The sequence below is a fragment of the Nanorana parkeri genome, unplaced genomic scaffold, assembly GCF_000935625.1.
Source record: "Nanorana parkeri isolate BGI_ZX_2015 unplaced genomic scaffold, ASM93562v1 scaffold4, whole genome shotgun sequence".
NCBI classification, from domain to species: Eukaryota; Metazoa; Chordata; class Amphibia; order Anura; family Dicroglossidae; genus Nanorana; species Nanorana parkeri.
Genome location: NW_017306272.1, coordinates 1,747,576 through 1,760,421, shown reverse-complemented (window position 1 = coordinate 1,760,421; position 12,846 = coordinate 1,747,576). Strand labels below are relative to the sequence as shown.

Genomic DNA, 12,846 nt, shown 5'->3' with positions numbered 1-12,846 from the left:
AAAGCACGTCTCACATTTGTAGGCTTGTGTTTCATATACTGACACTTGTGTAAAGATTGGGAGATTCTTCTGGTTTGCATCTCATGCACAGTGAGCAACCCTGCTAAATAACTAAGATATTATCAAATAGCCACACAAAGATTTTAATTTCACAGCCTGGGCAGAATGATAGATAAACAGAGGAACCGTAAAGTGCAATCAAGATACAATACTAATAGGCAGAAAAGCAATTAAGGTGTCCCCATGAACATTATTAATTATAATCTAGACCAGAGTTGTATAAACATGGAGGTGGCACTTGAATTTCTTATTGCCCCTTAAATGCTTCAAGTGACACTAAACTCAAGAGTTAAACCTTAAAATGCATTTAAGTACCTTAACTATTTTTTTTTCAGAAATAAGTTTTTATTGAATTTTTACAAAGACAAAAGAACGTGGGTACAATAACAGAAACAAAAAGGTATACATACAGCACAAAGTAAGATTTCTTCACCTTAGAGATCGATCCTGGGAAGACCGATAATAGAGCCATCTCAGGCGTAATGTGTAGATCAACAGAAGTAACCCTGGAGTAAACGTGTGAGACAGCTCGCCAAAAGGGCAGAAGCAGAGGGCAGCTCCACCACACATGGGCCAGTGTGCCTTAGGTTCATCCAGGAGGTAAGAGTGTCCTCCACGGATTGCAACAGTGGGGCATAATTAAGTGAGTATAGGTCCGACAATGTGCCTGGCACCTTAACCCCTAGGCAGGTAATGTGATCCGACCGTACTCGAAAGGGCAGTGAGTCCCGGAGGTCGTCCCGTTCTGCAGTGGGGAGGGATACATCCAGAAGTTCACATTTTTGCACATTTACCCGGTAATTGGATAGACCCCCAAATATTTTAAATTCGTGCAACACTGAAGGCAGGGCCACCAGTGGATTGGAGAGGTACAACAATAGGTCGTCAGCATATAACCCCATTTTATGGACTTGCTTGCCGATTGAGAGGCCTTGGATAGATTGATTGAGTCTAAGAGCGTTTGCCAGGCGTTCCATGACCAAGTACCTTAACTATTAATACAAATGTAGCTGATTTGTGTATCACTCAGCTGCAGAGCCTCAAACCATCTCAGAATTCATGTTGACACTGCCCTTTCTTCTGGAGGGTGGCTACTTTAGTTCCACATGATCCCTGTGTGTGTTGTAAAGCAGCCACCACTCTAAAGTCGCTCCTTTGATGGACTACAATCTCACATTTAGTTTACTAATTAGTATTGAGATTGTAGTCCATCACGGGAGTGAGCTTGAACAACACAACTTTACAACACACAAAGGGACCATGGGGAACAAAAGTAGCCACCCTCCAGAAGGAAGGACAGTGTCAGCACCAATTTAGAGATGATTTGAGGATCTACAGCTGAGTGATGCACAAATAAGATACATTTTTGATAATAGTTAAGGTACTTGAATACATTTTTAAGGTTTAACTTCCGAATTTAGTGTCACTTTAACTTTTCTGCTGGGCTAATCACAATAACAACCCAACAGATTACCATTTAAAAAATATATTGTCATCATTATCTAGAAAGAAATTAAGCATCTGTGGGGGCAATAAGAAATTACATTCAAGTGCCACCTCCACCCACAATACTGTCTGTCTCTGGCATTATGAATTGCAGCAACAGCAGCAGGAAGAAAGAGTTGGTCTTGAAATCTTGCTACAAAGTACTAAGCAGGTTGATTCATCCTTTACAAACTGCCGACATTGTTGACTGGATAACTTGCCCCTCTTTGCAGTCACAGCAGGGTGATCAATCTAACACTTTGACTTTGAACTTGGGTCCTGCTCAATCTTTTTCCTCATCTCATCAAATATCTCTTCCTCTGAGTACAAATTTAACTTCACTTCCACCTTTTCTAATCCCCAGTCACGTTGTGCTTCTGTTATAAGCGGTACTACTGGTGGCAGTTAAATGCTTTCTTCCAAATCTAAGCAGCATACAGTTGAGGAGGAAGAAGAGCTGTTAGGAAATGTGATGAACCATTTGGTTTTAAAGTGGGATGTTAAAGGGAGGTGAGCATTGAAAATCAAACAGTTGTTGTGAATTGCAGGTACATCAATCCAAAAACCGTAATGTGTCAAGGCGAGAAGTCTGAAAAATAATATGTCAAACATGGGAAAATTGCACTGGCAGATAAACATTTGAAGATGGACATTTAAAAGCATATCTGTACTCTACTCTAGAACAAGGGAAGTTAAATAGAATGGTGTTGCAGGAAGCCATGTGCCTAAATATACCTTTAGTATTCTTCTTGAAGGTCCAAGGGTTATTTATTGCAATTGTTGACTTGGCCTGCTCTCCTCTACACCTCCCTATTGGCAAGTAGATGTGGTAAGCAGCCACCAACACCATACAACAGGAAGTATGAGAGGATACATTAGGTGTATTGTCAAGAGATAGGTTTAGAGCTCCTACTGATGAGAGCAATGCCTCCTGCATGTTAACTCTCTCTGCAGCCCAGCCCTCATGTTATCCCTATATCCAGAAATCCAGGGGTGACTAAGAGATTGGTCCAATGCAAATGTTCTTTTTAAATCTTCATAATATTTTGCTCATAAGACAGTATAAATAAAAAAAGGTACGCTGCTCAAAGCTCCAGAAGGCAACCCAAGACTCCTCAAAGAAGTGTCGGGAGGTCAGTAACACCTCCATATTCCCACAGTGAGAATAGTAAATGATGCCAAGAACAAACAATTCCAAACTCCAAACGTTATTAGATGGAACAAAACCACATTCAAGCCCAGTCTGCCATCCACAACTAGTGACCATGTATGGTCCAAGACTGGCAGGCTACCACCCAGTCAGGTTTGGAGTTTTCTTTTGATTCGGCCTAAGAAGGCTTTGATTGTGAACTGGTATGTTGCTGACTTCTTTTGTTTTTATCCTCATGCTTCTATGAATTGCTTTGCCCAACTTCCCGAAATGAAGAAAAAAAAAACCCTTCTTTGGATTTGTATCTGAAGGGACTCACCATAAGTTAGCTAGTTCAGTACTACCTCACAAAGCCATGTTTTCAATACCATGCACTAAGGATGGCCAAATAGCTCAAACAATATGTATGAGGTTCTATAAGCTCAGATGGCCACAGGGATATTAGGTAATTGCTTTCAATGTTGCCCCTTGCTATCATTAAAGTGAACCTTTGACCAGGATATGGACATTTAAGTATTTATATATTTTTAACAAGTAGTGAATGGGCTTTAAACAACAGTGACTTAGCAGCCTTCTAATCTCTAAAGAAAACACAGGGCAGGAGCTCTGCTAGGGGGGAGCAGGGTGAGTTGAGCTGCCTGAGAGAAAAACCTGAACAACCTCAAGTTGTGCTGATGAACTGCTCTGCAGTGCGGACTTGTTTAAGTCTGGATTCACACTGTTGGTGTGCATAATTGCATGTACATTAAAGGAGAACTATGAGGTGAGTGCTTTTCACTCACCTCATAGTTCTAGCCGACCTGTGACAATGAGACTGTTACAGGTCGGCTTAGTAGATCGGGAGGTGAGTCCCTACTGAGCCTAGGGTGACGGGAGGATGCTAGTTTGTGTCCTCCCGTTAGCCTAAGGAGAACTATGGGGAAAAGCCTTAACCCCATAGTTCTCCTTTAAGGTACGTTATTTTATTAAAATGCACTGGTGGTGCACTGCGCTATTGTTAACAATGAATGGCACCACAGCACACCAACAGGCATAAAGCATGGTTTCACACACGGCATTATTGAGGGTGATAGTGTCAGCGTGGCCTGAGAGGTCATTCAGGCTGGGTTCACACCTGGGCGTACAAAATATGCGCGTTTGCCGCACGTTCCTACACGCTGAAATATGCCCAGGTGGGAACCATGCCCATAGGCAATTATTGCTTTTCATATGTGGAGCGTTTTACAGCGCATCGATCAGCGCTGTAAAACGCCCAGGTGTGAACCAGGCCTCATTGCTTGTTTACCTGGGCTCAGGGATAACGGGCACATAAAGTCCTAGCTTTTTGGATTTAAATCACAAATAACTATCTTCTGTTTCAAGAAGGTAATATTGAACTTCTCTAACAAATTATTATGTCCTGTCTCTCTGATTTCAGAATTAGGTTTATGAGCCTAGAAATAACAGCCAAGATCATGTCCAAATCTTTAACAAACAGTGCCAGTTTTCCAGAGAATCACATAAGACGTCCAAGTTTGTCACGTCTTTGTTATCTATCTTCTTGGATTTTTTGCGACAGATTCACACAGGAAGTCAAGAGCAGTAGAAAAATATCCTCTCCATAAACAGCCTGATCAGTGTTCAACTGCTGCTGCCCCATTTCCCTTCCAATCTTAATCTGACATTGTCACAACACACTAATCTTTCACGAAGTCTCAAAGTATGTTTCCTTCCTACTCTAGCCTCTAGCTCGCAGGATGCTCTGTTTTTAGCACATGCTGCGTCTGTCCGCACAACTCTATTAGAATAAGCTGTGCCTGTCTGGATATGTGAAATGCAGCTGACAACATGATAATTGCATTTTAATGAGGCTGAACAAATCTATTTTCAAAATGTACAAAACTGTACCTTCTTCAAAGTAGGACTTGGACAAAATGTCACAGGATTAAACACGCAAAGCCTGCCTTGTATGTCTTACTTACCCTGATTATAAATGTGTTGATGACATTAAATTTTCTATTTGCTGGATTATTAGATGTTTAATGCTACAGTAGGAGCCAAGGTGGCACCCAATACAATAAGCAAGTGCCATGTGAACATAGTACTTTTTACTAAAACTCAACTCCAGGCAAAACTTTCCCATCACGCCTTGTCCCTATGACACCGGCACAGGAAGTTAGGGGAAACCTCTCCAATGGAGATGCAAACAGCAATACAAACACCCTTTTTAATAGAATAGACCAGTTTAAGAACCTTTTTAGGTTTTATTGCAGTGTCTGTCACAAATGGTGGGATAATCCATCACTTTCTGTGCAGCAGGGTTTGACAGACCCTAAACCAGTATAAAAAACAGGTTCAGCACTAGGGAGAGATGCCAGCCAAAACTGATAGCAAGCATAACATTTCTCAACACTGAAACCTTCTGGGACTCCTGGAATGCGCACAGGAGTTACCTTATCTCGGCATGATGCGCATGTGCACTAAGCTTCGCATGCACCAGTTAATGTACAGGAAAAAAAATGCTGACAGGCAGCAAGAAGCTTTTATGGCAGAAGAGACTGTGTTAGTAGAAAGTAGGGATGCACCGATACTAGTATCGGTATTGGTGTGGATACCAAGTATTTGGGCGAGTACTAATTCTCGCCCAAATGCTCCAATACCTTACCCATCATTAGTCGCCACACAGCTTCCTAATTGGCTGGGAAGCCGGCTCAATGCTGATCGACTGGGAAGCCGTTTTCCCGGCCAATCACAATCGAGCTGGCCAAACATCTGGAGCCGGGTTCCCGGGCAATCAGGAAGCCGGGCGGCATGTCATTACCGGCCACCCGGCTTCCTGATTGGCCAGAAAGCCGGCTCCATGCCAGCGGAGGCACCGGTATCGGTACTCAGTATCGGCGAGTACCAAAAGCAAAATATCGGTACTCGCGCTCGATACCGAAAAAACGGTATCGGTGCATCCCTAGTAGAAAGCCTGCCAATCTGCATTTTTTTTTTAATTTCACTTCCACACGGGACATACAACACTCACTTTTTCTAACCAACCAGACTTCATTTGTATAGGTTTTCAGCCTTGGGTTTGAGGTTTGGGTTCAAGGTGTTGTCAATTATATTGCCAGCTGTTAGCTTTTAATTATTTTTTTAACACTGCACTTCAACCTGACAGCTTTATGTGTCAAACTTTTATAGAACAAAGAAAAGCTACTGAAAATTTAGCAGAGAATTACGGCAAAGTTACAGCAAATGACTGCTGATTTTATCATGGTTATAATACACTGCCTGTCCAAAAAAAGGTTACCACCTAGATTTAGCTAATGAGTCCGGACCTTAACCCCATTGAGAATCTCTGGAATGTGCTGGAGAAGACTTTACGCAGTGCTCCGCCTCTCCCATCATCGCTACAAGATCTTGATGAAAAATAAATGCAACTCTGGATGGAAATAAATGTTGTGACAATGCATAAGCTTATCGTGACACGACGAATGTGTGCCGTAATCAAAGCTAAAGGTGCTCCAATGTAATACTACAGCGTGTGACTTTTCTTTTGGCCAGGCAGTGTATATTGGGCACTTTGTCTTTACGCCTTATAAATACTCCAGAGAAATATTTTACACTCTTTACAGTCTTTATAACCTCACAAGATAATTAACAAAATGTGGCCATTTAAATCCATTCTTAAACAGTTATATCTGCACATAAAACTTAACTTTATTGCTCCTATTAACAAATAATAATACGTTTTGGATGTCCTGGATGTGATCTGTGGTAAAGTTTACTTTAGACATTCTTGGCAAGGGTTTTTTTTTTTTCCTCTCACCAATAGCATTAATGAGCGTAGCAATAACTACAAAGTTCTCTGCCCTAATATGTATTGAATCTGCTGACACTGACCAAATTGCAAGCAGATGAACATGAGGAGAACAGATGCGGTCTAACTTTGTACTGTGGCAGACATTTTGAGTGTGGCAGTCGTTTATTGCCCAAACTTTCGCTCAACATGGCATTACCAACTTGTAAAAAGACAACAAAAAAACTCTTGCTTTCGAACTTTCAATGCTTAACTCCGGGTGGATATAAAAGGTGCACATTAATGCAGCTCTATTCATTAATATGTGACTAACTGGATTTTTAAAATATGAATTTGATTTGGTCTCAGAGTCATACAGTCCCTATACAGCAGAGGGAGCAGCAACTCAATGAGCAGATTAGTTGTGCTACAGCGCAAGGAGCATACCGATAGGAGGAGAGAGCAGTGTGACATGAAGATGAGCTCTTTAGTTTACTGCTTCTCCTGTCACCGTCCAGTTGCAGAGTGTGGGTAGGGTGGAGACCTCTAAAGTTGGCCATACACTGCTCAAATTTTGGGCGAGTCAGTGTGGCCTTATCGCCACCTCTCCAGTTAACAAACAGGTTTTTCAATTGACTTTTGTTGAAGGAGCTGGTATGAAAAATCTTAGCCCTGGTTCCCACCTAGGCGGCACGGTTTTTGCGTATTTGTACGCGCGTTAGCAGCATGCAGTTATTAGCACGTTTATGCGCGTTGTGCACATTTGTATGCACGTTTTAACGTGCGTACATAAAGACGTGTGTTTTGATTGGCAGCTCATAAACCATTGTGGGCAATGGAAGAAACGCGCAAAAATGCGGGGCATTGGGGCATTACCAGTGAAGTCTATGGGGACGTTGGGCAGCTTTTAACTGCCCAAAGAAGATCCTGTATCTTTTCAGGCGTTTGGCGTTTTCCTGCTAGGCGTTTTTCTGCTCAGGTGTGAACCAGGGCCATTGAAAATCATGGGGTTTCTTGTGTTGGGCAGTTAAAAGCGCTTTTCGAACTGCTCAAAAACTCCTAGGTGTGAACCAGGGCTTAGCCAAACAATGACTGTAGCCAATCACTGTAGCCAATAAGCTGCAGTCACTTTTCAAATATTGTAACTAGCAAAAGCCCAGTGGGGGATTCCTCCATCCAGGCAGTTTAGGGCCCATTCACACCACAGCGCTGCATTAATCTCACAGTTATGAGCAATTAATGCAAGCGACCGTACAATTCAACCTACCGTAGGTTACAGCGCAGGAGGTGCTTTGTGTTTCTAATCATTTGAATGGCACCTCCAGCCTCATTGCACCTGACCGTGTCGCAACACACAGGATCGTGCTGTACCGCAATACCGTATGTTGCCGTGCACCTACAAAAGTTGTGCAAGCCACAAGTAGCCGCGCTGAACGGTATTGTTGTACAATTCATTGTAGCACAGTCGATCATATTGCAGCCGGAGTGCCTTTCAAATGAATGGCAACACAATGCACCTGCTGCACTGTAACAAACAGTAGGTGCATTGTACGCTATGGTATATATTGCCGCGCGGTTAGGAGCCGCCAAGGTGTGAATCAATCACGCTGTGGGTGCCATTATTTTCTAATGGTACCCCAGTGGCCCTGGGCAGATCGCACGGTTTCCCGCCGTGATTCCGCCCATGCTTCTGAACACGCTGAAACAGCCGCGCGCCGTGTATCGCAAAAGAAAGGTACTTGTCCGTTTTTCTGCGATTGCCATGCGGATGTCACCCCATTGAAATTAATGGGGCCATACCGAAATTGCTGCCTGCATTATACAGGACCGCGCGATCCTGGGATGTGCATCCCGGGTGTCGTGCGGTGTGAACTTAGCCTGAGTGTTACTGAACTGCAGCAGAGACAAGTCAGCTTTCCCCCCCCCTGCCAGTCAAGGATGTGTAGTGTAGCAGAGCTGTGTATGTCTCAGAACAGGATGGACAGAATTACAAATCCATAGGCATATGAAACAGCTGACTTTTCTGCATTTCATCTGTGTATTTAGCTGTTTGCCTGGAGATCATCTTAAAACAAGGAGTTCATCTTATACATTGTTATTTTTACATTTGGACCGTTGACAAAAAGTCTTAAAAATAATCCTCCTGGAGAAGATAAGTGACAAGATTTTATTGAAATGTTGAACCTTGCTATAGCCGTTGTATGTGACATTGCTCTAGATCTTATACCTTCCCAGCCTTACTTCTTATTGACAGCCCAGTAAAAACAAAGACATCTATTTTGTTAAGCTAGCCTTGAGTTCTTCCTCTCAGGGTACACAGAATTCGACCTCATTCAGTTTTGCACAGTATCAAATGGAAGGCTTTTTGTAGAAACTACCCGTGTGCTATTAGAGAAATTGCCCTGTTTAGAGTAAGTGCACTTTGGCATGCAGCCACTTTGAGAAAATGTGTTTCTGGGCTATTTGCCCCAGAACCAGAATAATATGTCTTTGCCAGATTACTCATAATTCTGACAATGTTAAATGGGGAAATTGTATTCTTGTGTGATTGTGGAAAGAACATCTATGTCTATTACTTTCAATGCAGTATTTTGGAACACTAGAAATTCGCATAAAGAAGCAATTTTTTTTCGACCACATCTACACATAAATCTGCAAATAACGGGGATTTCCATCTTTCGCCTAACCACCACCCCTCCCCCGATGATTTGGCCCCCCTCTATGCTGTAACATAGATACTATTTCCCAACCATAACTCTAGATTGACGTAACATTGTTTCACTAGATCAGCCTTTTTCAACCCGGGTGCCTTCTGGCTTCCTGGCTTACATTTATGTTTTTTATGTTTTAGACTGGGGTGCCTCAAGATTTTGTATACTTTTATAGGGTGCCGTGACTGAAAAAAGGTTGATAGATGCTGCACTATGATGCAACTTCGGATTTGCCAGCAGGTGTCAATGGGGACTTCTGCCAATGTGGGAGGATTCAGGTTGTAGAGATTCACATGCAAGTGTATTTCAAAGCAAACATAAAACATATTTAGTACATGTGTCAAATACATGCCCATTGTTCCCATATTTTATCACTATAAATATGGAGCATGAGCAAGAGGAACCAAGTATGCCAATTTCCTGTTTGGGTCAACAACACAATGCCTTTGATGCACTTAAAGTGACATTAAACCCTCAGATTGTTTAACATAAACCAATACTGTAATGTGTGCCTTACTGTAATCCATGGTTGTTCTCTCATAGCATAGGCTAAAAATTATTTAAAACATGCTTCTTGAAGTTTAAACTGCTGTTACTGGTTTCCTGTCTTCTTACGTGTTAACATTTCTTCTTGCTTTTCCTTCTTTGTAATGTTAGGAGGGGCTTTGAGGGGTGATGGGTTATGGGTTAAAGGATTAAAAGCCTGGCTTATCCATTGTTTGTTAAATAAGTTAATGAGAGGAACACACTCCTCAAATTTCAGTCCAAAGTTTTTCTATCAGGACAGATCACTGTGAAGGTGCTCAGAAAAACCTGGATTCAACCATGTTGCCTGGTGAAACAAAACATCTAAAAGGTCAAATATATTTTTGTAAGAATTTTTTTTTTTCGGGATGCTGAGTGAATGGGAACACATAACAAACATATAGAAGGATTTTCTCACATTTGACTGCAAATGTGGAAATACACTTTAAGTTCAAACTAGCACTGTCAGCTATTAGCTATAGAAGCAGGTTTGTCAGTCCTGAATTGTGAATCAGCAGTGACAATGCTAATTACCATGCACCCTGCACCATTTCTTTTTTTAACCTATTATAGTACAGGCAGGCACAGACTACATGACACTGCTTCTCTGAATTTAGGAGCGGTGCAGCACTGTTGCCACACAAGCACAGTTTAGAGGATATAGTTCTACTTTAAAAGAAAACTAAAGCTTTAGTTCTTTATTAGGTCAAAAGAATACATTTACTAATGTACTCCTGTGATCCAAAGTCAGCATCTAGCAAGCTACTGCCCACTATTTGCTGACAGTGTAGAGCCACGCTGCAGTCAGTAGAGATCCCAACAATATTGTTGGGATCCACCCCACGGCCTGATTGACAGCTAGTTCTGCCTCTCTAGAGCCAGAACCAGCTGTGCCTGCCCCCTCCCATGTCCGTCTCTCCAATGAGCACTAGAGGAATGGGGGGGGAATCCCTGTGGGGAGCCATGACTGACAGTCATTGCTCTCTGAATTGAGAAGACCATGAGCTGCGTGATCAGTGGTTCGTGATCTCTCAGCTTTCAATCTATGGAACTGGCATGTGACACTGCAGCTTTGCCTGGGAAGAATACATTTTACTATATCAATACATCTCCTTTAAAGACAGTGTGCACATAAACAGTCACACAACAAAATCAAGACATCCTGAAAGGAAAAATACCATCACTCTGACAGATACAGAGCACAGACTGCAAAAGCCTTTTCAGATGTCACCAGGCTCGGCATGTCTAATAAAGGAATGCATGAATGATGAAACGCAACAAATATTAATGCCGGAGGCCATTGCTAAATGTGGACATGCAAACAGGACAATAAGGACAACTAATAATGCAGTGATTTCTCTTAGACTACAATTACCTAAAACATAATTTCAGAAGCTGTTTCCTCCATGGATAGGCTTGGTTTAAAATAATAACATAGAATATGTTTAAGAAGCATGTATAATAGAAATATGTAACTAGATAAATACACATACTGTATGTGAGCACATAAACTGGCACATAGTAGAAGAATACTCAGTAAGTAACTGGCTGCCAAGGGTTGTTACATGCGAATGAGGAATCAACTTAAAGGAGAACTACCGTGTTTCCCCGAAAGTAAGACATCCCCCGAAAATAAGTCTCCTTTAAGGCTATAGGCATTAAAATAAAACATACAGAATTATAAGAATATGTGTGCTGTCGGTAAATAATTTCTGTTTTTTGTGTTGTTTTTGTATCTGAGTCAGAAAATATCATTTGGAGAGTGAGAATTTTTCTAATGATTTAAGATTTGCAGTAACTATATCTTTAATGAGGAGTTTCAGGAAAACAGGTAAATACACTGCTGAAAAACATACATGTGCACCCTCCTATGGTGTATGTACAGGGGTGTCACCCCTGTGCTTGATGAAGGGACCTGCTTAATGGCTCCAAAATGTTGCTGTTCTTTTTTGATTTATTAAACTTGCAACAATTTCATGGAGTACCGGTGACATGCTTTTAGTACTTTACAGGGGTGTCGGACGCATAAGCAAGTCAAATATTTTCGGTGTTTTCAGAATAGAATAATTAACAGCAAAAAATAAATAAAATAAACACCTTTAAAATACAAACGTGTGCATGGAGATAGATGGTTTCTGCCAAGTATTGGTTTCAAACGACCATGCAGGTGTAAGTACAGACACACTTTATGATACACTTACAGCAATCACAAGATCTATTTTTGTTAACCCATTCAACACTATAGAATGGTTGACCTCTAGTCTCACAGTCTTCCTTTTTGTCACCCCAAGCCCTTTGTGGTTTCTCATGGAAGTGATATGTGTGTGCGCCACTTCCTGCAATCAGCCAAGTGAAATGTTACAGTGCAATGGTTCCCAGTAGTTTTGAGGACTGGCAGATCTCATACAGCACATTTCTATGGAGAACCTTGCCTGTCTATGTGCGCTTTGAATAAAATCTAAGAGTCAATGTTATGCTACAATTGAAATACGTTACTTTCAGCCTTCTAGCACAAGCCGGTGACAGCTACCTCTAGTAAACAGTGATGCTAAGACACAGCTACACAGCAATTAGATTGAATACTCCAGTGTTGACATTTAAGACAACACTTACAGGTTTAAAGAAATAGGATCGGGCTATTTCTTGACTGATTCAGTTACAGTTTATATTTTAGTGACAAGCTTTCAACTTACCTTCACTGATGGTTGTGAAGTCAACATAACGATATTCATATGACACATCAATCTTAGTTTCAACATATGGCCGTTTCAGTGTAGAATATATATTCCCTGGCCTTTTCTCATCAAACTTATCAAATTTATTTAGTCCACAGCCCATTGTAACAAGTGCTAGAAAGATAAAAAAGAGACAAGTAAATTATTATGTCGTTCTGATTATGGATTCTATTGTATTTAATTAAATTATTATAAGGTGCTTGTTATGATATTGTGTTAGAAAACTGTTCATAAAAGCTGACCCATTGACTTCCACTCTGTTTAACACCATCCACTACACCATACAGTGGATATTACAACTTAGGCTGTTACTAAAAAGGTTGAGAATCTTCACACAACAAACGCTGCCCTTCCTTCTGGGGGGTGGATACTTTAGCTCCCCATGGTCCCTGTGTGTGTTGTAAAGTTGTCTTC

At 41.4% G+C, this 12,846-nt stretch overlaps 1 protein-coding gene across 1 annotated transcript in view; it reads right to left on the bottom strand.

The window, feature by feature from the left end:
* The window catches only part of RFTN1 (raftlin, lipid raft linker 1), a 211,037-nt gene extending 198,491 nt beyond the window's left edge, over positions 1-12,546 (bottom strand). The window contains exon 1 of the mRNA XM_018573203.1: positions 12,391-12,546. Coding sequence (XP_018428705.1) covers positions 12,391-12,535 — 145 coding nt within the window. The 5' untranslated portion in view covers positions 12,536-12,546. The remainder of the gene's footprint in view (positions 1-12,390) is intronic.
* Positions 12,547-12,846: the final 300 nt, after the last annotated feature.